The sequence below is a fragment of the Barbatula barbatula genome (assembly GCF_947034865.1).
Source record: "Barbatula barbatula genome assembly, chromosome: 7".
NCBI classification, from domain to species: domain Eukaryota; kingdom Metazoa; phylum Chordata; class Actinopteri; order Cypriniformes; family Nemacheilidae; genus Barbatula; species Barbatula barbatula.
Genome location: NC_136770.1, coordinates 23,986,343 through 24,013,822, shown reverse-complemented (window position 1 = coordinate 24,013,822; position 27,480 = coordinate 23,986,343). Strand labels below are relative to the sequence as shown.

Genomic DNA, 27,480 nt, shown 5'->3' with positions numbered 1-27,480 from the left:
TCGCTCTTTTATGACGTATCGCTTATTGCTCCCCGGACTCTTCGTAAGTCTGCTAAATGACTAAATAACCAAGAAAATAAACTCGCAAATATTGCGTTTCTGGAAATATTCATACATTTTACGATTAAGCTTTTAGATCATAATGAAAAGCATTTCTTCTTAAAAGAATTTTTATGAAAAGGGCCATAAAAAAACGTAGCTGCAATATCGTCCAAAATATGTACAACTTTATTACAAAAGTCATGTATGAACAAAGCTTAGAAATGTATATGAAAATAACATTGGTGAAGATAAAACTGCACAGTACCGGTGTGAAATACTCATTAGGTTCGACTTTCCGAGTTCACAGGTGAACAGAGAGAAGTGAATCAGTAGAAAAGCTGAGTAATGCGTCGAGTTTGGAGCACCAGGTTGCTTTGAAATGAAACTCTTGCATATTCAATACATTTGCATCATCTTCTTTCAATATTCGTTCTCAAAATGACTTTAGAAAGACATGATTTGGCGTAGGACAATACGTGTGCAAATATACCATCGGCAGTTCACGGCCTCGTTTCCATCCTGAGTGCATAAACAACTTGTGCTAAAAAGAAAGTAAAATGGGGTTCTGAGGTTTCGGTGTCTGTCATTATCTTCCAATGTTCCACTTCATAGATGTCAAGCGTGTGTTTAATCTTTGTGCTGAGTTATAGTTCACTTTGAGACGCACAAACCATTAGAGAGACGGCAAGATGTGTCTTTAAACTAGTCATTAGCAAACCAGAAACCGGCCTTTAAATATTTCTTTTATTTTAGCACAACATCTGCAGTTGCGATACAAGAAGTCAGATTTTTCCTTCACTGAATGATTATTGCGATGTTTTGCGTTGTGACATCACAAGACTTTTATTTTTCATTATTCTTAACGGCGTTACGTATAAGGTCGTCATAACTGGAATAAAAATATTTCTAAAACTTTCCTTTAGGCAAAATATAATTTCTTCTATCGCTCTTGTGATATTGTGCTGGTTATACATGACACGTTTCAATCTGCTATTATTATATTTATTCATATATTCATTATTTATGGTTGTAAACCCTAATAGTGGCTCATAAAATCATTGTAGAAATGAATGTGAATGTCTTTGTTCACAGTGACATTATTTTCTCTCCTGAAACGAGGCACACAAGGTTGTTTTGCGTTAAGAGCGTGTAGATGTTGTGCGTTTCGTCACATCTTTGGTAAACACTGGCCAACGTTTCTCTCGTCCATAATAAACGTCCACTTTTCCGTCGGCCAGGATTCCGTCCGTGTTTTCCCATTCAGACTCCGGAGGGGATTTTAACGGATAAGGCAGCTGTGAGATGATTCACAACGTCAAAAACTTTGATTCGAAGCTAAATAAATACTGAATGTTTCATGTGCGAATTGTGCATCGTGTTCATATCCCATGATGCACTGTGAATGACAACTAACACAAAAAATGACCAACTCTTGGTGGATTTGGATTATGAATGGTAAAATGTACAATATTTGTCATGTTAAAATGTTTCTCCGTGGAGCATAAAGGGATTTTGATGTCTCGACCCGAACGCTCTCATTCCGCCTCCGTTCCGGTGTCATTAGTAATCTGCATGTTCTCATTCTGTTCGATTTTCACCGGGTTCTCTTCTGATTCTCCTGCGGTGTCTTTACTCCCCGTCATCAAGCTTTTCTCCTGTAGGTGGTTGTTGAGGGAGTTCTCCTCCTCCTCGTCTTCCTCCAGCGGTGCTTCTTCCATACTGGAGTCACTGAGATAAGCTCCACTGTCCTCCAGAGCGGATATACCTGCGTCTGTCCCGGTGCTGTGCTCGGTGACGGGACTCTCCTCTTCGGCCGCGTCCGGGTCTCCATCTCTGCTGCAGAAGGCGTAACGGTGATTCATGTGCTGCGAGTACGAGCCCGAGTGAGAGAAACGCTTGCCGCATTTATCACACTGATAGGGTTTTTCTCCCGAGTGCAGACGGCTGTGCTCGATCAAATGATGCTTGTGTTTAAAGGCCTTCTTGCAGATCTGACACTGGTGTGGTCTTTTACCTAAAACAGAGAGATGGAAAGTTGGTCATCAGATGTGTGTGGTGTGTTCGGAAGATAATTCAGATTACCAGCTAAAAACGAACGTTACTACAACGTTCTCTAAGAGATCTCTGGAAGTTAACCAATAAGGCTCTTGCATTGATGCTAAAAGAACATTTTATGGCATTGCTCAATGTTCTAGAGACATTTTTTAAATTGTATTCTTTCATTGTAATATATATATATAATAATAACATTTAATAATATGTATTATTTTAATTTAAATGTTAATGTTAATATTTAATAATATTTATTATTTTAATTTTAATGTTAATATTTAATAATATTTATTATTTTTATTTTAATGTTAATATTTAATAATATTTTATTATTTTAATTGAAAATATATATTTTTAACATTTTGCTGTTTTATTTTATGTTAATATGTAATAATATAAAATTTTAGGTTATGAGGGCACACACATTTTTTAAAAAGAGAATGACCCACATTGATAAACTATTTACAATAAACGCTGCAATATTTCATGAAAAAATAGGCATTGTGATTTTAAATTTCACTGGTACTTTAAAGGCATTAATTATCATACAAATAATAATTAATAATAATTATACAAATAATGATCAATAATAAAGACAAATAATTATACAATATTTATTTATACTTATTTTATAATTTATATATATATATATATATATATATATGCAACATGGTGATAAAAGGTTTCTGCCCAACAGCAACAATATTTTTGTAAACTGAAATGTCATGCACATTGATATAATGTAAAAGGACTTTAATATAAAACTGGATATTCAAAGAGAGTAAATGAATAAATGACAGGTGAAAATGGTCCACTCATGTACCTGTGTGCTCGTATTTGTGTCGCAGCAGAGAGCTGCTCTTCTGGAAGGTTTTATCACAGATGTCACAAGCGTACAATCCTTCCTCCGTCTTTTTCAGTCTCTTCCTCCCCGGGCCAATCTCTCCATCCAGACCATCCTCCATCAGAGACAGATACTCTAGACCGCCACGATTCATCGCCTCGTTCTGCACAAACAGAAGATTTTGAGTTCTCAGTGTGTGGGTACAAACACATGTCATTTCCAAAGGTTTTAATGGGAAAGTTCACCCAAAATGTAAATTCTATCATCATTTATTTCCCCTCGTGTGGTTGTTAACCTGCATGTGACTCTTCAGTGGAACACAAAGGAAGATATTTTGAGAAATGTCCAGTGGTTTCATGTTCATACAATGGAAGTCAATGGGGTTCATTGTTGTTTGAATACCAACATTCTTAGAAATATCTTTGTAGTGAGTTAGGCGGGACGAGAGCCGGGATTCGAGGCCGGGAGGTGCGTGAGTGATTACGAGCATCAGCCGTACGCGCACCGTTCTCGTATCACGGAGGAGATTGGGAGCATAAGAGGAGGAGCGACCGGACGTCAGTGAGAGAGGACCGGGCCTGGACTTTATGTTATGGTTTGTGTGTGTCGCCAGCACTCGCCCGTGAGGGGGCCGCCGGCTGTCTATTTACGTTTGATTTTACTAATTAAAAGTCTATTTTGTGTTCGCCGGTTCCCGTCTCCTTCCTACCTTTTATTGAACCGTGTTACAATATTCTTTTGTGTTCTGCGGAAGAAAGAAACTCATGCAGGTTTGAAATGATATGAGGATGAATAAATGTTAACAAAATTGTCATTTTTGGGTGAACTTTGCCTTCAAGTCCACTTTGGGCGTTTCGTTGTCTATATTTATAGATCATTTTGCGGAAATGAAAGATGCAATTTTCTGATAACGTTTTCAGCTGAAAGTTTTGTGCCTTCAGCTCTGTTTCTTACCTTATAAAAGATTTCCCCTCGGTTACTGAAGTAAAAATGCTTTCCTGTGGCTCTAGATATCATCAAAGTATCTTTAATGTCTCATGACTAATAATGACCCATGAATCACTGCTGTGACTTATACGTTCTGAGTTCTGTTTTCATCTTGTTGGTTTGTATATCAAGTTATTTGTGTCATTAATTATGTGGTTTAGTAATAAAAAGCGCTCAGGTGTGTGGAAACGGACACAAGGTCTTGTTGGCCTTTGGCATCATGTATGGGGGGAATTTCCCTCAGTCTGTGTACCGCTGTACCAGAGGAAATGAACTCATCAAAACCTGTGACCTCAGAAGACATACGCAGCGCTCGGATCTTCTGCTGTTGCGTTATGAATATGTGCTCTTCATATAAGTGAGTATATAGTGTATATATAGTAAGTATGTGCTTCATACTCACCTTTTGTGACTAAGAGTGTTAAATCACTGTGTGTCATTCTGATATTAATTTGCTTCCAGAGTACTGAGTATTAGAACAGTACAAAATAAACATAAACGTATCAATTTAAATATATATACACCCGGTTAGATTAATTGAAAATAAAAATGTTACATTCAATCATTAAACAAATGAATACATTTTTATTTAATTTAAATAGTAAAATATGAAATAAAATCTAAAAAGTAAATAAAAGAAACGAAATAAAAATAAACTGGAAACGTATGTGTATATATATATGTGTATTTCATTTGTTTTTCTGTCTTACCATCATTGAATGTCTTTCATGTTGAATTCTCTTAATCCAGGCTTCTGACTCCACCTCCTGCATTAAAGCCACTGGCGAGAGGAACCCTGGGCTCGTGGCTGGTGGAGTTAGAGGAAGTGATGTCAGACCATTGTGTCCTATTCCCGCCAGACTTCCTGGAATGATGTGGTTGAAGAGGGGGTAGTTGCTGAAAACCGTGCTCCCAAACAGCGGCGATACGGCGTAGGCTCCGCCCACCTGCTGCTTGAACATATTCCCATTGTCTCGTCCATCCCTGTGCGGCGAGAAGCCATTACATGTTTGATTTTTGTATTCTTTGGACACAGGATGGACTTTGGGGATGGAGAGATCTAAGGGTTCACTTTGAACGACCTCCGAACCCAGAACACGATGACTCGGTTGACGCGGTGATGTGGAATTGACAAACAGGTCCATACGGGGCGGAGAACCGAACCGTGAGGTGATGGTTTGTTGGCGTTCAGGTCCATATAGCGATGTCACGTCAACAGGGTTGTGTTTTCTAGGGCTGTTTTCTTCGTTCGGCCAGTGTTTGTGTTTAGGGGAATCTTGGGATAGTTTTATCGGTGTCGGTAGAGGCACAAGAATCTGTTGTGGACCCAAATGCCAAGACGCCCGCTGGGGTGACGACAGATCTCTGTAAGGCACATTGTTGGTGGGCGACCTCTGGGTGTCGTAAGGCACGTTTGATGGTTGAGAGAAGTTAAGAGGCGATTCGGCTTTGTGTCTGTGTGAATGCGGACTGCCCGCTGCGTCTTTTCTGCGACACTGATAAAGTTTGTGATGCGCCAGCGTCGCCTCACTGGGAAACACTTGCGAACACCACCGACACGATACGTCGGCGAACAGACCCTCGCCGGCCATCTGTCCCTGTTCTCCCACCTCCCTGCGAAGCATTTCTTGCAACAGCTGCTCGAACTTGTTGCGCGACTGCAGTAAAGGCAATAAAGTGGTGCCTTTAAACACGCCCGTCCTCATGGCCAAATCTGCCGCAGGGTCCCATGACCTGCTCGGCTCTACCGCCACAGCAGAATCGGGCGTTGTGAGTTGGTCTATGTGGAGCGGGCTGTACGGAGAGTCTTTGCCCCTGATGCTGTTTATACCGCAGAGCACAGGGGGCGATGTCGGGGGCAGGAAGAGGTAGGCAGGGTGGGAGTGGCCATTAAAATGAGCTCCGTTACCTGTCGTACCCCCACCGAGACACTTCTTGCTGCTGAGATGAGAACTGTAGGAGCCTGAGTGACTAAAGCGCTTCTTACAGTTGGTGCATTCGTACGGCTTCTCCCCTACAATTAAAAACACAACAGTCAACAACAAGAACAATACATTCTGTTATGAAATGTACAATATAATTCATTAAGATTTTGGGACGCAGCGCAAACGCCTCTTTCGGCATAAAAGGCTGTTGTGGGTATTAACACGCATCAGTTTTGGCGATTGATGCAATTGCATATGCATTTGTAGGAGTTTCCTCTTCAGACGCTAACTTTAGATTATTATAATGAATTGTGCGGCGTGATCTACTAAGGTTTACGCTCGTCATTGTACTGGTATTTGGGCTTTATTTAACACCTGAAAAACCCCGCACTAATATGCGCTACTTTGGTAGATTGTGTTGGTCATTACGTGAACGAGATATTGCGCCTGCGTTTTTTAATGTGCGAATTGTTAGTAAATTTTCTGCAAAAATTTTCACTTGCATATTGCGCTATTTTGCCCTGTTTAGTAAATAGGCCCTTATACTTTTTTTAAAGTGTTTTTAATATTTACAATATTGTCACGACCGGCTCAAAGCTGTCATAAAGTAATGGAGGATTTAGTCAGGAAGAACAGGTGGACATTGTTCGCTTGATGAGTCACAATGTTGTCACAGTAAACGCCAACAATGATAACTATAACTTCTTTCTTTATAAATCAATGTAAATTTAAGTGAATAACTTTAACAATAACACTTATATATTTGTTGCTGCCTAATGCCTCACTAACAATACATAAAAAAAAAAACTTGATAGTAACTTGACTTACAGTTACTTAACTGACCAAAATAATTAAGCTTGTTTTGAGAATTAAGAATCAACATATTAAATTCCTTTTGAAGATTATCAAATCTTAATTCTCTTTGAATTTACTACTGCACACAAACTATAAAAAAATAGTGCAAATGTATTTAATATAATAGCTGTTGTACTGAATACAATTTATGTTAAATATAAACTAATTTAAAAATATCTAGTATGACACCAAAAAGAGTTTGAGAGTTGAAATGGGGTTTTTTAAAATGACAAAAATTTGGATTGGGGGAAAAATTGCAAGTTCTCCCTTTTGACTTCAGGGTAAAAGTGGGCATGAAGTAGCGATTGCCTTTTTTTCCACATTGTGTCGTATATCCGAGAGAAACAACTACTGAAATGAGAAAAAAATGTAGGGCGGGCCTGGATTTCGTTCATCGAATACTTATTGGATCGTTGAAAGTTGGCCGTCGCCAACAAAACGGAAGCAGATTTGTAAGCCAGTTTGCCTCGCCCTCGCGACCAGAAGTGACGAGGAGGAGTTTAACTTTTTTGATTAAAGATTACAGTGCGAATGAATGTAAAAAAATAATGATGTTCACAGATAAATAATTTCCAATAAATACTACAACGCTGTTTCAAACAATTCAAATTGTCATTTTTAATTTCATGTCGTCTTTAACTGTGACATTTCTTTCTTCCTACCGCTGTGAATGCGGAGATGTTCTTTGAGGTGGTGTTTGTATTTAAAGGCTTTTCCACACTGCTCACACTTAAACTTCCGGCTCTCCATCGCTGAATCACACATGGAGTTCTGAAACAAACGCAAATATTAAGAAAAGTGTTTCGAGCACGTTGCGCATGTGATTCAACGTCGATGCGGTGTGTCAGTCACCTTCTCTTGACTTTGGTTGTGAAGCGCCAAGTGTCGTTCCATCTGCTCCCGGTATGGTGTGCTGTACCCACATAAAGGACAAACACCATCTCCTCCCTCTCTCTCCTGACAGAACTTCATGTGTTCCCTCAGAGACGCATCACGTCGGTATGTCCGCTGGCAATACGGACACGTCTGAACCGGCGTCCGTGGGGAGTTCAGGGGTACGCCGTCTGAAAGGTGATTTATTCATGTGTGTTAAATTATTATGAGAATATGTGTTATCTGGGATCGACCCCATGATCTGTGCTACGGGAATATCGTAAGCAAGTACCTTTCCCATCGGGCGACTCGTGTTCTCCTGGGGACCAGCAGACGGGTGACACGTTACCGTTGAAGCCGTGGAATGAATGGACAGATCCGTTGCGCGCTGGGCTGAGCAGGTGTGACCCCGTTCTGTGGCCGATAGGGTCGTTCTCCAACACACGAGAGTCGGTCTGACCTGAACGAGAAGAAGCAAAATCACAGATGATGTCTTTTTCATATCAACATTTGTTTCTAGAGATTCGATGAGGTTTAATGAGGGCAAATGGAAACTTTGCTGGATTCTCATCTGTGTCTCGGATAATTCTTCAAATAAAAAGAGTCAAACGTGTCTGTCATGAGAGTTTGAGAAGAGATGCCAAACTGAGCTCAGATTTGTCAAGTCTAGAATCAAACATTTCTCATCGAATTTACCCAAACCCAGAAGATTTAACTCTACAATCTACATTCATTTTACACCTCCATACTCTTCACGTGTTCCAACAATTCTCTCTCTCTCTTCTTGATTTAAAAAACCTGAGTTGATACTTAAACAAAACACAACTGAGAAGATCAAATCCTCCGAGTTGTCAGTTAAAAACGTGAAAACGAATGGCAAAATCCAGCATGGCTTTACGAGACGCGGTCGGGCTCCACATCTACCGATGATCCTGTGGTCGTCCGTTGTATTTAGAAGTGTGTGTATGAAGCTGTGCGATTCTTGTTAAAGACATAAAAGCTTTTCAGGGAAATATGAACGACGCAGTAACTCGAATCACAGCTGAAAACGAAATCACTCGAATGCTGCAGAAATTCTCCCTTGAAACCAATAAGACTTAAAATACAAGCAGAAAGATGCGTGATGGCCTGCCAGCGCTGAGGATGATTTTACAAATGTTTGCAGATGTTGGCATCGCATTTCCAGCGTTCTCTCATGTGGCTGCAGAAGACTCGAGCGCTGTAAATACTCGGTCGCAGGCGAACTGTGTGAGCGTTTGATCTTCAGCGTTCACTTTTGATTTCAGACGAGGACAATAACCTCGTTTCATGTGAGGAAATATTTCGCCGGTTTGCTTGATGAGCGCGGCGTTATCTGAACGTTACCGCAACGTTTCACTTCCTCCGGTAATATCAGCAAAGGTCTCTGCTGGAAATGACTGAAGTCTCAGAAGCAGATTAAAGTCGCGACTACAGCGATGATGACTACATGCATCAAAAGCAAACGGGGCAGGTTTGCATTATGTGCAGGAAACTGATGTCAATGCACAGCTCTCATTTTACTATTGTTTCGTATGTCCCAGATTGAGTCGAAAATAAGATCAGATTGCACTGCTCTGTTTACATATTGTCCTCATAATAGTATTATTATACATCTTCAGAATTAAAGATAGTTTGCTATTATAGACACCGCAAGAAAGAAAATCCCAGAACTCAGTTATTTCCCCTAGACATCAGTATTATTAAATGGAGAGCAAATGGGATTTTTTGCTTAAATCTCATCTTCGTCTCGGATATTTCTTCTGAGAAAAAGAGTCAGAAATCTCACAAATGTCTCTGTCATCGCAGTTTCAGAAGAGAATGTCTCGAACCGAGCTCAGATTTTCCAAGTCTGCATGTCAATTGAAGATCACACTATGAACTTTCTCATTAAATTTACTCAAATCCAGATTATTTGACTTTCATTTGACGCCTCTCTGGGATTTGTTTTCATTTCTCTTAGGTGAAACATTGCAAGTTGATTTCCTAAATGAACTTTGTTAAACCTAAACCCTTCAACATAGACACTAATAATATGACATATTTTATATGAAATACATTTAATAACGTTCAAACGTGCAGAAATCTCCAGTTGCCACTAAAGAAGAACATACCGAACATGCTGTGTTCTGTGCACTCGGGGTCTTTGGTGTCCGTGCTTTGGATGTCTCTCCAGCTCTCTCTCGGGGGACTGACACACCCGGCCGGACTGCCGAGCTCCGGGCTCTCGCTGGCCGTCAGACTTATTTTATCCTGAACATCTCTGCTGTCCAGAGCATCCACCCCCCAGACGCTGCCTTCATCTTCACCCTCAGAACCCAGACGGCGCTCGATGTCACCTGACAACGGAGAGACAACTTTACATGACACATGACAACCCACAGTATCTTAAAAGCAGACTTTAAGGTCACACATATACGCTTACAATTCATCACTTGGAAGCGACACATTTGTTCAAAGCGACTGACAAGTGTCTTCAAATCTACACGTCAATGAAATCAAATTAAAATGTGGGTGAAATTTGTTGAACAAAATTCCAGGATAAAGGCTTGAAAAGAAAAAGAAATGTTCTGGTTTGAAATGAGTTTTGTCACAATAATTTCACAACATGTGCTTTTGGAAACTTGTGAACTTGGCATTGCAAACAACCGAGAAATGTGAATTTAATCCCGATACAAAACGTAATTTTTTATCAGACCATTTGTCTATTTTCACTTCACATTTTATTATTTTATAATTTATATTATTTTTGTGTTTAGGTTTGAAACTAATATGACATTTTATGATGCAAATACGACATATGCAAAGTTTTAAGAGTTTTAAGCAAAAAAGAGAAAAAGATCCTCAGTTGTCGGTCATGTGGTTTGAGATTAAAATCTTGTGAAAAAAAGGTTTACATTAAAAGGAAAAGATGCTGAACTATGACAAGCCAAAACTTCTCAGACTGTACAGTTTAATATGAAAAATGAAATTCATGAAGACTTCGGCCTTTCTAAAACAATAACAAGGATTTTTTAAACGATTCCCTTTAGAATGACATTAGGAATTCATCTTCACGCACACATACACGCTCATAATAACAGCTGTGTGTTTGAACTTTTATTCTAATCGCTCGAATCTTGTAAAAAGAGTCACAAATGTGCAACATGAAGTTGATTAAGACGAGAACGGGCTGTGATTTCTGTCAGCTGCCTTTTGGACATTTATAAACACGCTTGAATAAGTTGGCAACTGCGGATTCACGGCATTACATTTTCCCACATGGCATGTGGGGTGTGTGTATTTTTGTGCGAAGAGAACATGGGAAAATGAAGGCCTGAAAGTCACAAGAACGCCTGATATATTTTTTGATGCGAGCACACGCGAGAGTAGTCTAAAAAGCTATTGACCTTTTTGTATACATATAGTTTTAATATTCAGTAGAAAACATGAGTGATCAAATTTGTGTGTGAAACGAAACAGTCCATCAGCTCATAACCCGTGCGTGGGTATGAGCGCGAGCGCTTTCACGTTATGAAACTCCACAAAATGTGTCATACTGACCTTATTACTAGAGAAATAACCTGACAAATACAACATACAATTACCCATTTATTTAAGTCCTGGTTTATATACATATAAATATTTGTTTTATGATATCGATACTTTTCTTTTCCATCAACACTATTTTCAATGTCATTCAAAGCCTGCGAACACAATTCCTTGCACTATCATCACAAACCATAGTCAACACAAAGACAAGCATCCACAAAAGTGAAAATGTTGTTTTGCTTCTATAATTAGATTTTTATTTGTGTTCTGCATTATTACTAAACAATTAAACATTTATTTTGTGGCATTGTTATTGTTATTATTGCTTTTCAATTATACATTTAGTTTTTTGTTTTTTAAAGTTGCGTATAATGAAACAATTTACATATACTTCCAAAACGTATATTATATGCAGTATATGTATACACAGAAAATCGCTCTTGACACTTATTAAAGTATTATGCCCTAAACACACACAAACACACATGTGTTTATAACAAAATAAACTAAAATAAAAGTAAATCTCTCACAGGCAGATGTTGGTGTTGGGCTTGATGTCTCATCACTGCGAGGCATTTGATTCTCTAATCAGTTCATGTGTTGGTACGGCGCGCAGGAAACTACAGTTTCAATTCGAGTGTAATGGAACAAACAATGCAGCACTGACGCATGCAGCATGTGTGTGTGTGTGTGTGTGTGTGTGTAACACACCTCTGTGCAATGTACATTAAACACGTGCTGTTCTCACCGACACACACACTGCATATCATGACTGCGGCCTTTTCATGTTATGACTGTGCAGAACAGCAGGATCAAACCCATCGGTACACCAAGGTTACGTCTCATATGGCTTTCAAATGATGTTTCTTGTAACAATATTAAAATCATTTATTTATTGATTTCCATCCGTACAACTTTTCGTGTAAATAAAATCTTCTCTACTGCATAGATAAACTATTTCTTATAAGGTAAAATCTAATGTGTTTTTGTGTCTTGGGTCTGTGGCAGGGATAAGGAACACAGGGTCTGGTCCACATTACGGCCCGCTGGAGTGTAATTTGTTGCAGTATTGAGTGACGGTTTGGTCGTATTCATCACGGAAGGATGATGTGTATTATCTGTTTGGACCGAAGCGCATCTCTCACTCAGCTTTCTCTTTCAACCAGTTAATCTTTTTAGTGCCACAACGAGTCCACGCAAATATATCAGTTCAAGAATAGATGAGTCATAAAAATGAGCCATCATACAAACTGTCAAAGGATGATAATAAGCATACAATAATAATTACGGTATGTTTAATGCTTTTATTCTGTTTAGATATTACGAAGACCACATATCGCGACTGAAAATGTTTTATTATTGATAACATTTGATATAAAACATGGATTAGAAAAATTCACGAGTCGAAAAATGACATCAATTGCTAATAAATAGAAAGCGAAGGGGAAACGTTTGGCAAAGTCTCGTTCGTCTCAGATATTTCTCAGAGCAGAAATCTCACCAATGGCTCCAATAGAGTTCAGAGGAGATCTCAACGATGTCTCCAACTGCAAGTCGCAATCAAAAGTCAACACCAATATGAACTCAAACATTTCTCATCACATTTACCCAAAACCAGATTTGTATTCCTCTACAATCTGCAACTAAACAGCGGACATCTGAGACTAGGTTGATGCTTAAAAGAAACGGGCAATTCCAACATTACGGACGTGACATTTTACGTAACGAATTTGATACGAATATATTCAACCATCTGTTTATATTTAACTAAACCCTTGCTGATAGAGTCCAAACATAAACAACAACAAATTTTCTATTTTAAAAAGGGAAATAAACATGCGTTACGGATGTGACAAAAAATACATGTTTTTTGGGAGATGGCACACTTTGTAGGATTTCTGTGAAATAAAATACACAATCCTGAAGCAATAATACCCAATGAATGATGGAGAAGGGATGCCTCTTTACAGAACATAAAATAGTTACTTTATTTATTTTCACGTGTCCATTTATGAGGAATATATTGCGTTATGGATGTGACAATCCTGAAAATGGCAAAAAAAATCATGCAGTAAAAATAAAACAAATGCGTTACAAATTTAAAGAGAGATCTCACGTGGGTATTTGAACCACCAAATGTTGATACTTGTGCTGTTCTATAGTAAAAAAAACTTTATTTGTTCATGGTAAGATTGACATATTCACGAAATTGCCCAAACACAAATGAGATGATACTCGTCGCATTCAATAACATTTAAAAGTCACAACTTCACAAAAGTGTTGTCTCAAAATTCTTGCTGTTAGATCACACCTCCAGAACTGCTCAGTAAACACACTTTTACTCTTTCTTTAAAAGACATGCAGGTGTTTCCAAACTCTTTCTGGCCAACACAAAAAACACAATCTTCAAACTCACCACATTTTAAAGGAGTCAACCTTTACATGTACATGAACAGGAATGATGCAATTGTGTCACCCAAAAGAACAAACCATCCAAAGGTCTGAGCGCCAAAAGGAAGCAGCACATTTATAAAGCCACGCACCGTTTTCAGCCACAAAGGTTCATTTCATCTCTTCTCCAGCTCGACACATCATAAGTTTAAAAGGTCGAGATTCGACAACCAGCTAAATATTAAACACGAGCAACTAGCTCTCGGCACACTGACTCCTCGCAGACGCAATTGGCAAAGGTCACTTACAGAATCTGCGAAAAGAGTCAAACCACAGTTTTACCTTCGATGAGGTCACACAGAATTGCTGACTGATTCTTTACGATCTCTTCTATGAACGTCCAGAACTTACAACGTCTCGAAGAAGTTTAGCAACACGGATTATCTGACTCGGCTATTTTCACACTCTAACAATGACTCACAAACACCACATCACAGCTACAACACCTCCCACAACTCTATGATATCTCACACTAACACACACAACACGCTATAAGAACGTCACGCGTGAGCTCTGAGATGCATGTCGCCATGTGTAAAAATATGCCATGGAAAACGATACTTTTCACGGATACGGTTTGCATCATCTGAACGTCCCCCGAGATGCGCAAGTCATCGAGAGGGTCAGTCATAATGAATACACTGATAACAACCAGCTCTTCTCAGTTGAACACCTGACAAACATCATGTTATGTCTCGGATGTTGCTCTTTTGTAGATGCTTTGTCTCAGATGTTTCTCGTTATGTTTGTAATTTATTTATTGACATACAAGAAAAATATTAACGTGGACAGTTTTGATGTTGGGGAAATTCGTAAGAAATGTTTGAACGATGTTCTTCGAGGAGACAGGATGGGATCTTCATCTTGGGAGAGGCAAGAGGTTCCAGATAACACATCGATTCTCAATTGTTTCTCAACGAGTCTCTTCCAGGTTTTCAGAAGTGATCTTAAAATGACGCGAGCTCTTCTTTCTCTTACTGTACACTGTTTAAAAACGTGCTTTACGGGTCTATAGAAGAACCACTTTATGCTGAATGGTTTCTTGAAGAACCTTTTACATTTAGACATTAAGCAGACGCTTTTATCCAAACGACAACAAAAGGCATAAGTGCAATAAAACTGGTCTCATATAGCTAAGGTTTTTTTTATGGAAAGATTAGAAAGAGATAGAAGTCAGAAGTGATCGGTCAGAATAGATGTGTTTTCAGACGATTCTTAAAGATGGCCACAGAATCTGCTGATCTTGTAGCAGCGGGCATCGTTCACAAATGCGGAACCGATCCAGAGAAGGTACGTGAGAGCAACATTTTCCCTTTTTTGGGGGGATGGCACCACAAGACGTCATAAAATATCGCTGCTTTCCTCGTAAAACCACCTATCACCATATTTCGTCCCTATAAATCATTATTATTAGTCACCTTTTATTTAGTTTGTTATTTAACCATTTAAAAATACAGTGTTTTTTCCATTTCTAGAAAAAGAGCGAATTTGGACATTTGAAGAAACTTTCTGTTTCACAAAAGGTTCTTTGTAGTGGAAAAGAGTAAAAAGTTCAAACGGAAATGGTTCTCATAATGGGTTATCGTTTTTGGGGGACCCAACAATTGCTCTTCCGTGGCATCGCTGTGAAGAACCGTTTACAGACATTTTTGAGGTGTGTACAACCACACTTCTATACATACACCAATAGATAAACTGAACAAAACCGAGAACCTTTTTTAATTAGAGCAAAGAGACACAAACTTGTAGTGCACTAGAAAGTGGCCTTTCATTGACACCGCCGTCCCATTTGACTACATAGCATTCAATTTACATACATCGTTTTCCAAGTAGCCTGTCTGTGTTCCCTGGGAATGAAACCAACAACCTTTGCTCCACCACTTAAGCTACACGTCACCTTCATAAAATTTGGGGATTCGCGTTTTACATGTCACTACTTCAGTCACTACACCCCTACACGCTTGCAAATATAAACCCACATCAAATCCTCTATGTCATCACGATTATATCAACCGACTTTTCAACATCCCAGATTGGATACTGATAGATTTTTCTAGAAGTTTAATAACAGCGGTCCGCATGTAGGCCGCGCAGTGCTTCGTAAATGTTTTTGGACAGATTTGAGCGCAGGGAATTTCCACAGGCTCTCGTACCTCCGGTGTCTGAATATCTCGCACCATCTGAGTCAGGGGTCTCGCGTCTTTCCCTTTTCTCATGCACTCACGCATACGTGTCGTGTTCGACTTCCTATATCTATTTTCATGTTTGCTTTCCTTTTTTTCGTTTGCTATATCACACCTTCGTTGCCTGCTTCCCCACGCTCGCCTTGTGTGATTGGAGCCGAGGGAGGAACTGCCGACACATTTACTGTAAACCGTGAAGCGTTTGAATCAAAGGGGCCAACCCTGATGGAAAGAGTTTTGCATTCTCACTGCATTATGCTCAGTCGAACGCAGATAGATGTAAAGCGGCCCTGACTGTGGAAGACAGACGCGGAAGAGACCCTGATGCGGAATAATGTTTTTGTCTGGTCTGCTCTCGGTTATTGGAGGATTGATCCTGATTCCTTAATTCTCCATAAAAAGTCGCTAACGGGACGCTTTACTGTACCTTACCTTAACCGACGGTCTCGTGTGCTCATGCATAACAAATGAAGAGGACGATGTGGTTCAATGTTCTCACGTGCAACGGAAATGAATGACAAATAGCGACACAAATCCTTTAAGAAAGTAAAACCTCATGCGTTTCTCTTGGACATTAATGAGATGACATGAAAGAGAGTCTTAGATATTTCTACCGGGGAAAAGAGTCCGTCATCTCTCAAATGTGTCTGTCATTAAAGTCTCAGAAGAGATCTCAACAATGTCTCAAACTGAGAACATTTCAATTTACACCCTTAACAATTATATTTGTTTTTATTTTTGTTTCCTATAAGCAGTTTTTGGAGAAACAGACTAAGTTGATCCTGAGGATCTCCTGGGCTATGAAAGCAACGTCTGAACAATAACATCTTTCGCCGGGTCTTATTATGAATGAGAAATAGTTCACATTCACATCTTTTGTTTGGTATCTTGGGCCGCCTGAGAAACCTCTTCTGTGATTCTAAAGGAGACACGTGTCACATCCAAAGAAGCACAAGACTTACCCAAGAGGTCCTACAGTATTTATTTTCTCGATTTAATCTGATTACCGTCTCTGAGATACAATCGAGATTTTTCTTTGCTCGTGACATCCTCTTCATGTGTGTGTGTTTGTTTTTTATATAACCCACGCAGCTGCGTAGCATGTGTGTGTGTGTGGAATGATTGTTGGAATGTCACAGCGAGTGTGTGATCGTTCACAGATCACATTCTCAATCGAATCAATCCCTCTTAACCAGTCTCGTCTCCGATCTGTCTCGTCGTTTCTCTCGCTCTCGCCGCACCATAAATACCTTCGCTTCCCCCCAAATTTGTTTTCCGTATGTTTTTTTCTGTCTCTCGTCGCACGAGAATGTTTGCTACATCTCCCCGCCGTTCTGATGTGGCTCTTGTATTTTCTACAATTGTGCCGACCGCACAATAGCGGCTGGTGAGTATTAAAACATTCTCATGGACCAGCACAACAGTTTTGAAGTTTTAATAGGGGTGGGGGCTAAATAAAGACTCTCTTTGAGGCTGTATAATGGGAAAGCTGGTTAGTTGAACATCAGTTGCAACATTCTGCAGAGAAATTAGCTCTGGGGTTTCTCAAACATGCCTCTATCTGTGGCGAGGGCCTGCGAGACGTTTTTGCCTCGGTCATTAGAGAATCCACAATCTCGCAGCTTTCATTATTTAATGCGTGTTTAATGGGAGGGTGCTCGACCTCTGAGCTCAAACCACTTGCGCTGAGAAAACATGAAACTGCTTGATTTGATCTTGGCAGGGTGTTAAGCTCTCTTGCAGCATTTGTCAGGAGTCAACGCCTCCTTGTGGAAATATCTGGACATGCACGGGTGCAGTTGAACAAGCATGTGTTAAAGAGTTTTTCTGTGGCAGGCAAAGTATACTTGAAATTAATTACTTGAATCTAAACTAAACATATCATTTATTGATAAAAAAAACGAATAAACTTAAACAAAATTTGTAATAAAAGAAGGCAACAATAACAATAATTGTTATTTTATTTCATTATTGATGTATTGTTATTAATATTATTATTGTGTTGTTGTTGCTGTGTTAATAATAATATGAATAATTGTGATACAAATAATAATATAATTACAGTTGTATAATCATAACAGTAATAGTAACAATAATAATAATAACAAATAATGATAGTAATAATAAATTATTGTTATTATTATTACTCATCGTTACATAAAACAACAATGTACTCTATGGTATACACACACAAAGTTTGTGACAGAATTTTGTGAGATCAATGGAAATGTAAAGCTTTAAAAATACTATTATTAAAGTAACTAAAAGTACTGAGACAGCAAATAACCCTGTCAGATACAGCGAGTGTGTGTGTGTGTGTGTGTGTGTGTGTGTGTGTGTGTGTGTGTGTGTGTGTGTGTGTGTGTGTGTGTGTGTGCGTGCGTGCGTGTTATTGCTGATATTCTCGCCAAAAAGAAAGAAAGAAAAGTGGAAAAAGAACTAAATAAAATGAAATTGAGTGGGTTGGAAAAATGGGAAGTTTAAAAAGGCAAATGGAGAGTTTAAGAGTTTCTTTGATGTGTATCACTGGAGAACTCTCGTGTGTGTGTGTGTGTGTGTGTGTGTGTGTGAGTACTGTAAGTCAAAGCAGAAGGCTCGCGGCCTGTGTGTGTGTGTGTGTTTGATGTGTGTGTGTGTGTGTGTGTGTGTGATGTGGTTTTTGGGGGGGAAGGGAACCGTGTGTGGCGTCAGTGCGACCGGCACTTCCGAGGAGCGGTACAAAGCTCAGAAACCCTTTTTCCTCCAGTCACATCCCTGTGCGTATGTACATGAGTGTTGAACGGTTAACGTGGACGTTCACACCTCAGTGATGTACTTCTGGTCATAATCCACAAAGGTTCACCTCCAGATTTGACCACAGGCAACGAGAAGTCTCACAGGAGACACTGATATAAAGTGTGCTTTTTAAGCCCACCTCACATCGGTAAACTCTGAATATCTTCAACATCCTAGACATCAGTGAAGTAACTGTTGACCAAAAGGGAGGTAAAGGAGTTCCTCTCTCAAGGTCTTTGTGATTCATTTATCTATCCACATGTTCTTTGAGCACAATGCACAGTTCTCAGATCAGTCAGAGCTGACTACAAAAGGTTCTCATTGCAACCCAACATTATAACCTGATGTCACTGAAGAACCACCAACCTCCAAGAACTAGTTCTTCTCTAAAATGTTAACATACTACTATTAAAAAGACAATGTGGAAACATCGGTTTTCAATTTATTATGCTTTCTAACAGTTCATTACTCAAAGAAATTGTGTGTATAATTTTTCATCAAACTGTATAAATCTGCTATGACTAGGGATGCACTGATGTATATTGGATTCATTTAACTGGATCATCGGCATATCGGCCTTTTTCATGCTATTGCCGATATGCCGATGGCCGAGGGGTTATGGGTTTATTGATTGACTGCGTTGCATGTCTGAATAATCCAACGCTTTTCTCAAGAGTAAAATAATTCAATAGCAACAGCACAGACTTTATATAAAATTCAAGAAATGTTCAATGTCAAGTCAAATATGAGTTTACGTTGTTAATAAAATAAATATTGGATAGCAATAAAAAGCACCTTTGAAGATCGTCATGTTGTCTTATTGTATTTTATCTTAACTTGTGCCTCTGTTACACGGATCCATGTTCAGTCAAATGTATTTAATGCAGAAAACTTGCTAGTATTATAAAGTGCCTTGCAATTGACCATTTTCGGTATCAGACGATCAGTGTCGGCCAAAAGAATCCTAGCGGTGCAAGCTATGACTCTAAAGCGACTTTTCTTTTGACTAGTCTGTTATATTTTTCTGTCCTTCCCTTATAGAAGAATCCACTTAAGACAGATAAAACAGAATAGATAAATGTTGTTCTTAAACAAACTGTACTTGTAAAACTGTTTTAATTTATCCTCGACGGTCTCATGGGGAAGCAGTTTAATTCAAGGTTATTATTTTAACAAGCATCGCTTCAGGAGTTTGAAGCTAAAATTAAACACACAATCACACATACGAGATCATTAACAATACAACAAATTCAGTGTTCGACACTTTTCATCATGTAATATGTGTTTTGCACGTGAGATGTAATGGGGACTGAGTTTACTCTCATCACACCTGAAAACCAGCACAGCATGACACACTTTATAACGCACTTCTCTTAACTACATAAAGATTTCATTACATGCATATACATTATTTATTCCATACATTTGCACTAATGATTAAAAGCGTATCTTTCCCTACCAAACTTCCATATTTACAAATGCAAATATTATACTTCCTGCCCATATTAAAATATTTTTCCAGAAAACTCCACCGTTGCATCAAGCACAATGAGATCAGGATTGACTGAAATGACTTATTGCCAATATTGAATGCACAACAATGAAGTATTTCACTAAAAGCATTCCTCATAAAAACCTTACGAAGTAAATCTACGACTTGAGATAAGAGCACCGGGCGTTTGGGTGTGGAAATGGAGCATAGCGGCTCGCCTCCACAAGACTCAAACAGACTTCACTCAGCACAGATACACAGTTTACAGTCCGTCAGTCCATCACGACACATTAGTCACAAACAAAACTCTTCAAGGTTGTTTGTGTGTGTTTATTGCGGTGGAAGTGTGCCGTGTGTGTGTTTAGATGGCTTCCGTATCCTCTCAAGCAAACGCAAATATCAAGCAGGCCACATATTTAGCCACAGAGTCACCGTGGCTAAACTTTACTCACACATCTCTCTTAGTTCAATCACATTCACAAAAGTTTCTCCTTAAATGGATCAAAAGAAAAAACAAAAGCAAAGTCTTAAAAAGTTTGGCTTTTGGTTTCTGTCCGAGACATCGTTGAGATGTCTTCTGGAAATCTGGAGACATGCGCAAGATGCTTGCATTTAATCGCAGGCTATGAGAAACAACTCATAGTTGTTATTTGTGAATCGTGACTCTTTGGGACCTTAAACTACAAAAAAGGCAAAACGCAACAAAGCAATTTAAGAACGTTGCAAGTGTTTCTGTTTTTTATAAAGACGCTGCAAAATATGTCCAGAACGCTACAAGTGGCCACACACAGACATGAAACACACTTATCATTCTCGGTTGTTCGCCTGAGAAATATTTTCAACCGCAAACATGTTCCTGATTTCATTTAGACCATAGATTGACCGTTTGACTGTGAATGTATATACCGAGATTTGTGTCCCAATTTCGCTCTTACATACGCCACTAGATATATTTTACATGGATTTACAATGATTAACTTCCAAAATAAGTAGACATCAACAAGATAAAATGAAGAGCAAATGACAACTTTTGATGAATTCTCTGACATTTCATTGAGCCAGAAATTTCACAAATGTCTCTGTCATAAGAGTTTGAGAAGAGACGTCAACAATGTCACAAACTGAGCTCAGATTTGACCTCATTATTTCTCATTAAATTTACCCAAATCCAGATTATTTTACCATTCATTTTACAGCTCCACTCTTTACGTAGTTTATAAAGATGTGTTTCTAGTTTTATTCATTCTTTTCAATTTTAAGAGACTTCTGAATATCTATCTATGCTTTTGCCTCTTGCGAAGTTATGTTGAACTGAATGTGCACGGACGCTTCCAACTTTTCAACTCATTCTGCTTGTACGAAGACATTCGATCAGATTTTATGTCACAATGGAACACAAGCATCCTCTAAGACACGCCAACTGTCCCCATCGTGTCTTTTTATGATATCGGTCTCCTATTTCTCTCTTAGAGTCACTCTCTCCCGCTGCGGCTGACGCCCAGCCCTCTCGTTCGGGGCGCTGCACTAATAAACGTTGGAGCCTGGACTCCACGCCGTCTCGCTCACTCTCACCCAGTCTCTCTCTCTCCCCTCAAATCTCTCTGATTTCTTGCCCAGCTCTCCTCTGTCGTCCAACATGACAAGCGACTTTCTCCCTCTCTCTTGTTTTCTCGTATTCTGCCCACTGTGACAAGACTGTGCCAGAGAAACACACACACACAGTGCGCAGACACACAGCTGGACCCCAGCTGCCTACAAAGGCTGGGGTTTGGAAATCAATGAAGGCGAATGAACAAAAAGGGAAAGAGTTTAAATAAATTGGCACTTGAAAAAAGAAAACACAGAGAGGCAATCGTCAGAGAGAAATGAGCGCGGGCGAGCAGAGAGAGAGAGACGAGAGAGGCGGAAATGAGCTGTAACAACAGCGTTGCGTCTACATACGAGGTCAAAGACACCGCCATCAGATAACGGAGATGAGATGTCTAGCGTTGAACGACGTTCATTTCGTCTGTATTGAAAACTGTACTGTGAAATTACATATCATTCAATCCCAAACTTGGCTCGTGTCATGACAAACTACATTTTCACGATAATGAAAACAAGCCACGCGGTCGCCACCCCGAGACGATGGATTCTGTAACGTAGTCACAGCACAACGACAAGAGTTTCGCCGCTGGAAGACACTTTATTTCTCGAATGAACAACATCTGCGCTTCTCGTGCTAATTTTGCAAACCGTGGATGTAGTTAAACCCTCGACCGGTCAGATAAAAGCGTTCCACCGACTTCCAGGGCCAGAGGCCGTGTCCCTCCTGAGTGACACATAAAGGGTACACTACAAGACTTTTGCTCAGATTTTGACCAGATTTTCAGTCTGAAGATTTGATCACTTCAAAAAGACTGCAAGTGTATGACGTCCAGTTTAAAAAAAATTTGTTCAGATTTTGTATTGTATAACAGCCATAAGTCGCACAACACTCCCGCCATGTTGTTTTACAACATGTGCTGTGTATTCCACGATCATCTGTTGGCCTTCTTTGTTTTAGTTTATCTTCACATAACACACATACACACGCCCGACATGCGCATGACATGCCAATACTGACAAGAGAGTTCCTCTGCACAGTTTGATATTCAACGGTGGAGAAATTTGCTGTTGACACTTAAGCCATGAAGCAAACCATGAACGTTCCAGAGATGTGCGTCTTTTCTCACCACAATCATCTGCTCTACATATGCACACACGCTTGGGTTTAAGACTTCTCAGTTGTGTTTTAGTATCAATTCAGTCTCGAGTCGGCTTAAAGGGAATAAAAACAGCAACAAATGAGACAATTGTTCAAATATTGGAAATGACGAGTATGGAGGTGTAAATGAATGCGAGTGTAGAGGTAAAATAATCTGGATTTGTGTCAATTTAATGAGAAACGTTTGAGTTCATATTGAGATCTTCAATAATATCGACTTTTGATTGCAGACGAGACAAATCTGAGCTCAGTTTGACAAACCGTTGACGTCTCTTCTCAAACTCTTATGACATGTGAGATTTCTGTCTGAAGACTTTCCCACAATTTCTTCGTGGATTCGATTTAATTTTATTGACAAAGGAGATGAGGAATAATTGAGATATCAAAGAAATCGATGGTCTCATCTACGTACATGACCAAAAAAAGTCATCGCACGAACGAAACAACAAAACATCGAAGCAAGAATAGAAATGAGCATTTGTTTTAAAGAAAGCTAGCACACTATTCAAGCATGCCATCTGATAAAAACACATCTGCTAGAAAAGTTTTGTGACGCTTTGTGTTTCTCAAAAATGTGTTGACGGTGTCTCTAATGTGCCGAGGTAGACAGTTCCTCCGCTATACACCAGTATGAACCTGAAGACAAACTAAAGATCACACGATTTAAAGTCCTTCTAAAATCTCATCTCAAAAAGGGATATTAGCCATGAAAAAAATCTCCAACATCCTTTCTATAATATGTTGTCATTTAATGCAACGACATTGACACTTTTTAAGTGCAAGGAATATTTTTGAGGTATTATAAAAACCGTTGGAGAACACATGTGTCGGACACACGCATCACACTAACACGGGCACTTCACACTTTACACAACTGCCAGTTATCTCTGGGGATCACACACTGGTGTGAGACTGACAAAACTGACACCTTATGCTGCATCCAAATGAGAAACCTTTCTAGTCACAAACACAAATACACAAACTCTCTCTCACACGCTGTCCTGCAGGTTCCAGATGTCAGAGAGAAGTGTGTCACACTTCTGTTACAAACAAGATTGCTAAGATGGTTTTGGAAAGGCTTTTCTAAACCACAAACATACACTTTGATAACAAACAAAACACGCACAATTGTGGAATGATGATTTCTGAGCAAGTACACAGATAATATCTTTATACCATCTAATAAAAATGCAATGCGGATCTAATTTTATTGAACACAAAGGCCTGCTCCCTTATGAGCGTGCATGGATTAACTGGTGTGACTTCATCGAAAAACTAAATCTGAATGATCTGAGGTGTTCGATGTTGTTCTTGATAAAGTCAGACAAATTGAAAAGCAGCAAAAATTCATCAAGAATTTCCACAATTCCTCACTGTTGCTGAGGAACTAAAAAACAAAGAAAAGACTTCAGATTCATTATATCTAGTGATAAAGCGCTTCAGATAAAAAATTCAACACAAAACAGTTTTGATCTGATGTCTGTCATCATGACAAACAAACAAATAAAAAAGAAAGAAAGAAAAACATCTTCAAGATAAATACAAATTGCCAACAGCTATAGAAATTGCTAAATATAATAGAAACCTTTAGTAATCAGATTTTTTTGCATAGGTAAATTATTTCTTTTAAAACACTCCTGTAATTCGTCCGAATTTAGTTGACCACTGTAAGAAAGAACATATTTGTACAGTTGTTCGTAGGTGTAATAATTTAAATAAAAAACAAACAAAAAATAAAGCAACTTTCATTGAACAGACAATAAAGTTACAAACAGAAACCGAATCAACAGTTTATTCATGTATAAAAGACAGAGGATATCGTTGCTTCTCTGTTGGGAAGTGCAACAACTAATGCATCTTAATTTAGCTCAACTCAATGAAAATGTGATGCTGATGGCTGCAAAAACGACCGCAAGTTCTCAATTCACCAGCTCTTGTGCGCAAACATACAATGCAAAACAGAAAATGTATTAAATAATGGACTGGACGCGTGCACATAACACTTTAATCTCTGACAACATCATTGTTGCCTATGTTCGGTTTTTATTTCTAGAACAACGCACAGCTGCGTTAGTCTGCTAAACATGCTCTTAATGCACAAATAAACCCCAAAAGTAAAGCACGAAGTGGAAAACTGTTCGATAAGAATCACGTACTTTGGTTTCTCCGTGGGTTCGCCTGTTTCCTTCGTTTTCCCCGGCTCCTCTCTGCCATGTCCTCGCCGTAGTTGCCCGGGGATGGTGCGGACGGATGGCTCGGATAAATGAGGGATGTGTCGCTGCGCATCGCCCGCTGCCTACAGACGCGTCACTGCAGTCGCGCGTCGAACCCGCGTCCGGAGCAGCGGCGGCTCAGTGATGTCACCGTAGGCAGGACCTGGATGGGACTAAAGTTAATCGCTGATAGTTAAACCCGTGTCACTTCATACTGTGAAGTGTGTTCTTTAAGAAGACAAAGTATGTAAAGAAGGGTGCATTTAAAAGTGTGTGAGGAGACGTCGTGTTTATGGCTGCTTTGGGTATTTATTGTAACATTCTGTGGATGGGGTCAATTCCTAGTGTTTATCTTAAAGTATGTCATACATGTTACTCTACATGCATTTTCATTACGTTAGAATAGTATATTTCATGAGTGTAAAAAAGCTCGTATAAACTTAAACATTGTTGGTTATTTAAGGAACTTTATATTGCCTCAATAGGCGACTTGGTGTTTATTGTATAGCTACTGAACTGTTCGTGCAAAAACACGTTGTGTAAACTTAAAACAAACAATCACAATCTTATCCAAATGGGAAATGATACTTCTTTTAAATAATAATAAATAACACCTTTGATGTTTGCATATGCAACGTAATTTAAGTAAGTTTGGAATCGTGATGTATTCAATCTAAACCTATTGTGGTCGAATTCTCACCTGAGAAAAAATAAAGATTTAGCGGCACGAACGCTTTCATACGCAGGTAGCCTATGACGAATCGCACCTGTTCACCCCCCCCCCCCTCCATCAGCTCTTCTGCTCCTGTTGATCGCTGTAGGAAGTATTGTTTGTCACCTCTTTTGTGAGAGTAATTGAACGGTAATCTGTTTAGCAACTGAAAAAGAAAAACACAAGAAAACGTCGAACACACCGTTTTAGGACCCCTACCGTAGCATTCACACGCACGACCCCCACGTTCACGCGAGTGTCATGATAATGCGCGCGGAATACTTCCTGAGGTGCGCGAGGTAGGGAAGACCTTGATCCCCACGAGCCCCAAAATAAATCACTTTTACCCTTTCAACATTGTGCTAATGGTTAAACTTATTTCACAATTCACAAACATTCTTTTTATTAGGCTATTAATATAACCTCGATTTTGAACGGTATTCATGCTTTAATCGTTTGTAATGACACGATTTAACTTGGATAATTATAAAAATAGTTGTAATTTATTTCTCATTAAAGTAATTTTTCTGCATTTTGAAAACAATCAAATACTCATTTTGTCACCTCAGCTCTTTTTCCGGCTCGCGGCGGAAAGAAAGCGCGCCAACGACCTCGCTGGATTCTGAGGGGAAATTAACTTTATTTAGAAAAGCTGAAAAGATTTTATTTGATGTGTCAAATATATCAGAAAACAAACCACCAACACTAAATATTACCACAAAATGACTGAGATGTGAAGGGTGAGTAGCCTATATTTAATTTGTTTGATTATTGTTTGGATATTTTAAGATTTTTGAATGCTATGCACAGTGTTAATTAAGCAAAGCATTGTTCACAATCCTTGCAAAATCCTGCTGCGGTTTCACCAAAGACACACCATACTTAATATCTTGTCAGAATATATAACTTCAAGTAAAAATGCTTTATTTGCACATCGTGTTTGTTGTTTCTAATGCATAAAGTGGGGTATTTCAGGTGGAGAAAGGCAAAGAAAAGGAGAAAGGGATGAGAGGTCACAGCCCTTTTGTCCAGGAAAGGAGATGGAATGGGTCATAAACCAACACCCTGCTGAGGACCCAAGTAAAGAAGAGGTGGGTGTATAGCAGAATAACACTTTAACTACCTCAATGCAAAGAAAAGCTTTATTCACAATTTCACCTCTGCCCTTGCTAAAAAGTGTTTTCACGCAATAGTAATAAACTGGAGACCTTTGTCATTTTTAGGTACAGTTTGTCAGTGTGCGGCGAGGCCGAAAACATCTATCAGACACAGTAAGTGCAGCAAACCTGGGCACCAAATGGTCCCACGCACACCAGGGACGCCCTAGGGTGGGGTGTCCCGTGAGCTTGCAGGACTTTGGCAGGGGTTCAGAGAAGGAGCAGGGGGAGGAGTCTGCTTAACAGCATATTAAACAGGAGTTAATTATATGCCACCTTTTGACAAAGAGAATGAAAAGCTTCGACTTGAATGGGAACGCAAGAAAAGAAGAGTCATTATGCCGGTTTCACTTCTTTGCATGTGAAAACCTCAGCGCTTATTTAGCCATTTCCATTTGTATCAGCAACCTCGGCTCAGTAGATTGTGGCTTAAGTCCGGCAACAGATCAGAGCTCTGCTAAACCTTTGCATTCCCTTTTTAGAGATTCATTCGATCACCGTTCCGGGCAAAGTGGATCTTAGTTACAGAAACGACGGTTACATTAACTTCTTCACTTATCTATGTGCATCCTAGAAGGCTTGTATTCCGTTCATTGCTGTTTTAAAGCATCACAAAATACTACA

At 39.3% G+C, this 27,480-nt stretch overlaps 1 protein-coding gene across 3 annotated transcripts; it reads right to left on the bottom strand.

The window, feature by feature from the left end:
* Nucleotides 1-206: 206 nt before the first annotated feature.
* Nucleotides 207-25,111, bottom strand: LOC306896114 (zinc finger E-box-binding homeobox 2). Of its 3 annotated transcripts, none has more exons than XM_079459807.1 (8): nucleotides 24,931-25,111; nucleotides 9,711-9,935; nucleotides 7,871-8,038; nucleotides 7,558-7,769; nucleotides 7,368-7,476; nucleotides 4,636-5,939; nucleotides 2,918-3,101; nucleotides 207-2,056 (listed from the first exon to the last, which is right to left on the bottom strand). In XM_079459807.1, the coding sequence occupies exons 1-8, from the start codon at nucleotides 25,058-25,060 to the stop codon at nucleotides 1,578-1,580; spliced, it is 2,811 nt and encodes a 936-aa protein (XP_079315933.1). In that variant the 5' UTR covers nucleotides 25,061-25,111; the 3' UTR covers nucleotides 207-1,577. The 3 variants fall into 3 exon arrangements, with proteins under 3 accessions (XP_079315933.1, XP_079315935.1, XP_079315934.1); XM_079459809.1 differs by lacking the exon at nucleotides 24,931-25,111 and adding an exon at nucleotides 13,861-14,013; XM_079459808.1 differs by lacking the exon at nucleotides 24,931-25,111 and adding an exon at nucleotides 11,658-11,768.
* Nucleotides 25,112-27,480: the final 2,369 nt, after the last annotated feature.

Excerpts from the sequence above, each read along its gene's own strand:
- LOC306896114 (XM_079459807.1), bottom strand. The coding sequence starts at position 25,060 with ATGCGCAGCGACACATCCCTCATTTATCCGAGCCATCCGTCCGCACCA. Across the intron at positions 8,039-9,710 it reads CACAGAACACAGCATGTTCG|GTCAGACCGACTCTCGTGTG; the intron begins GTATGTTCTTCT and ends CTTCTCGTTCAG. Across the intron at positions 3,102-4,635 it reads ATGAAAGACATTCAATGATG|AACGAGGCGATGAATCGTGG; the intron begins GTAAGACAGAAA and ends CTGTTTGTGCAG.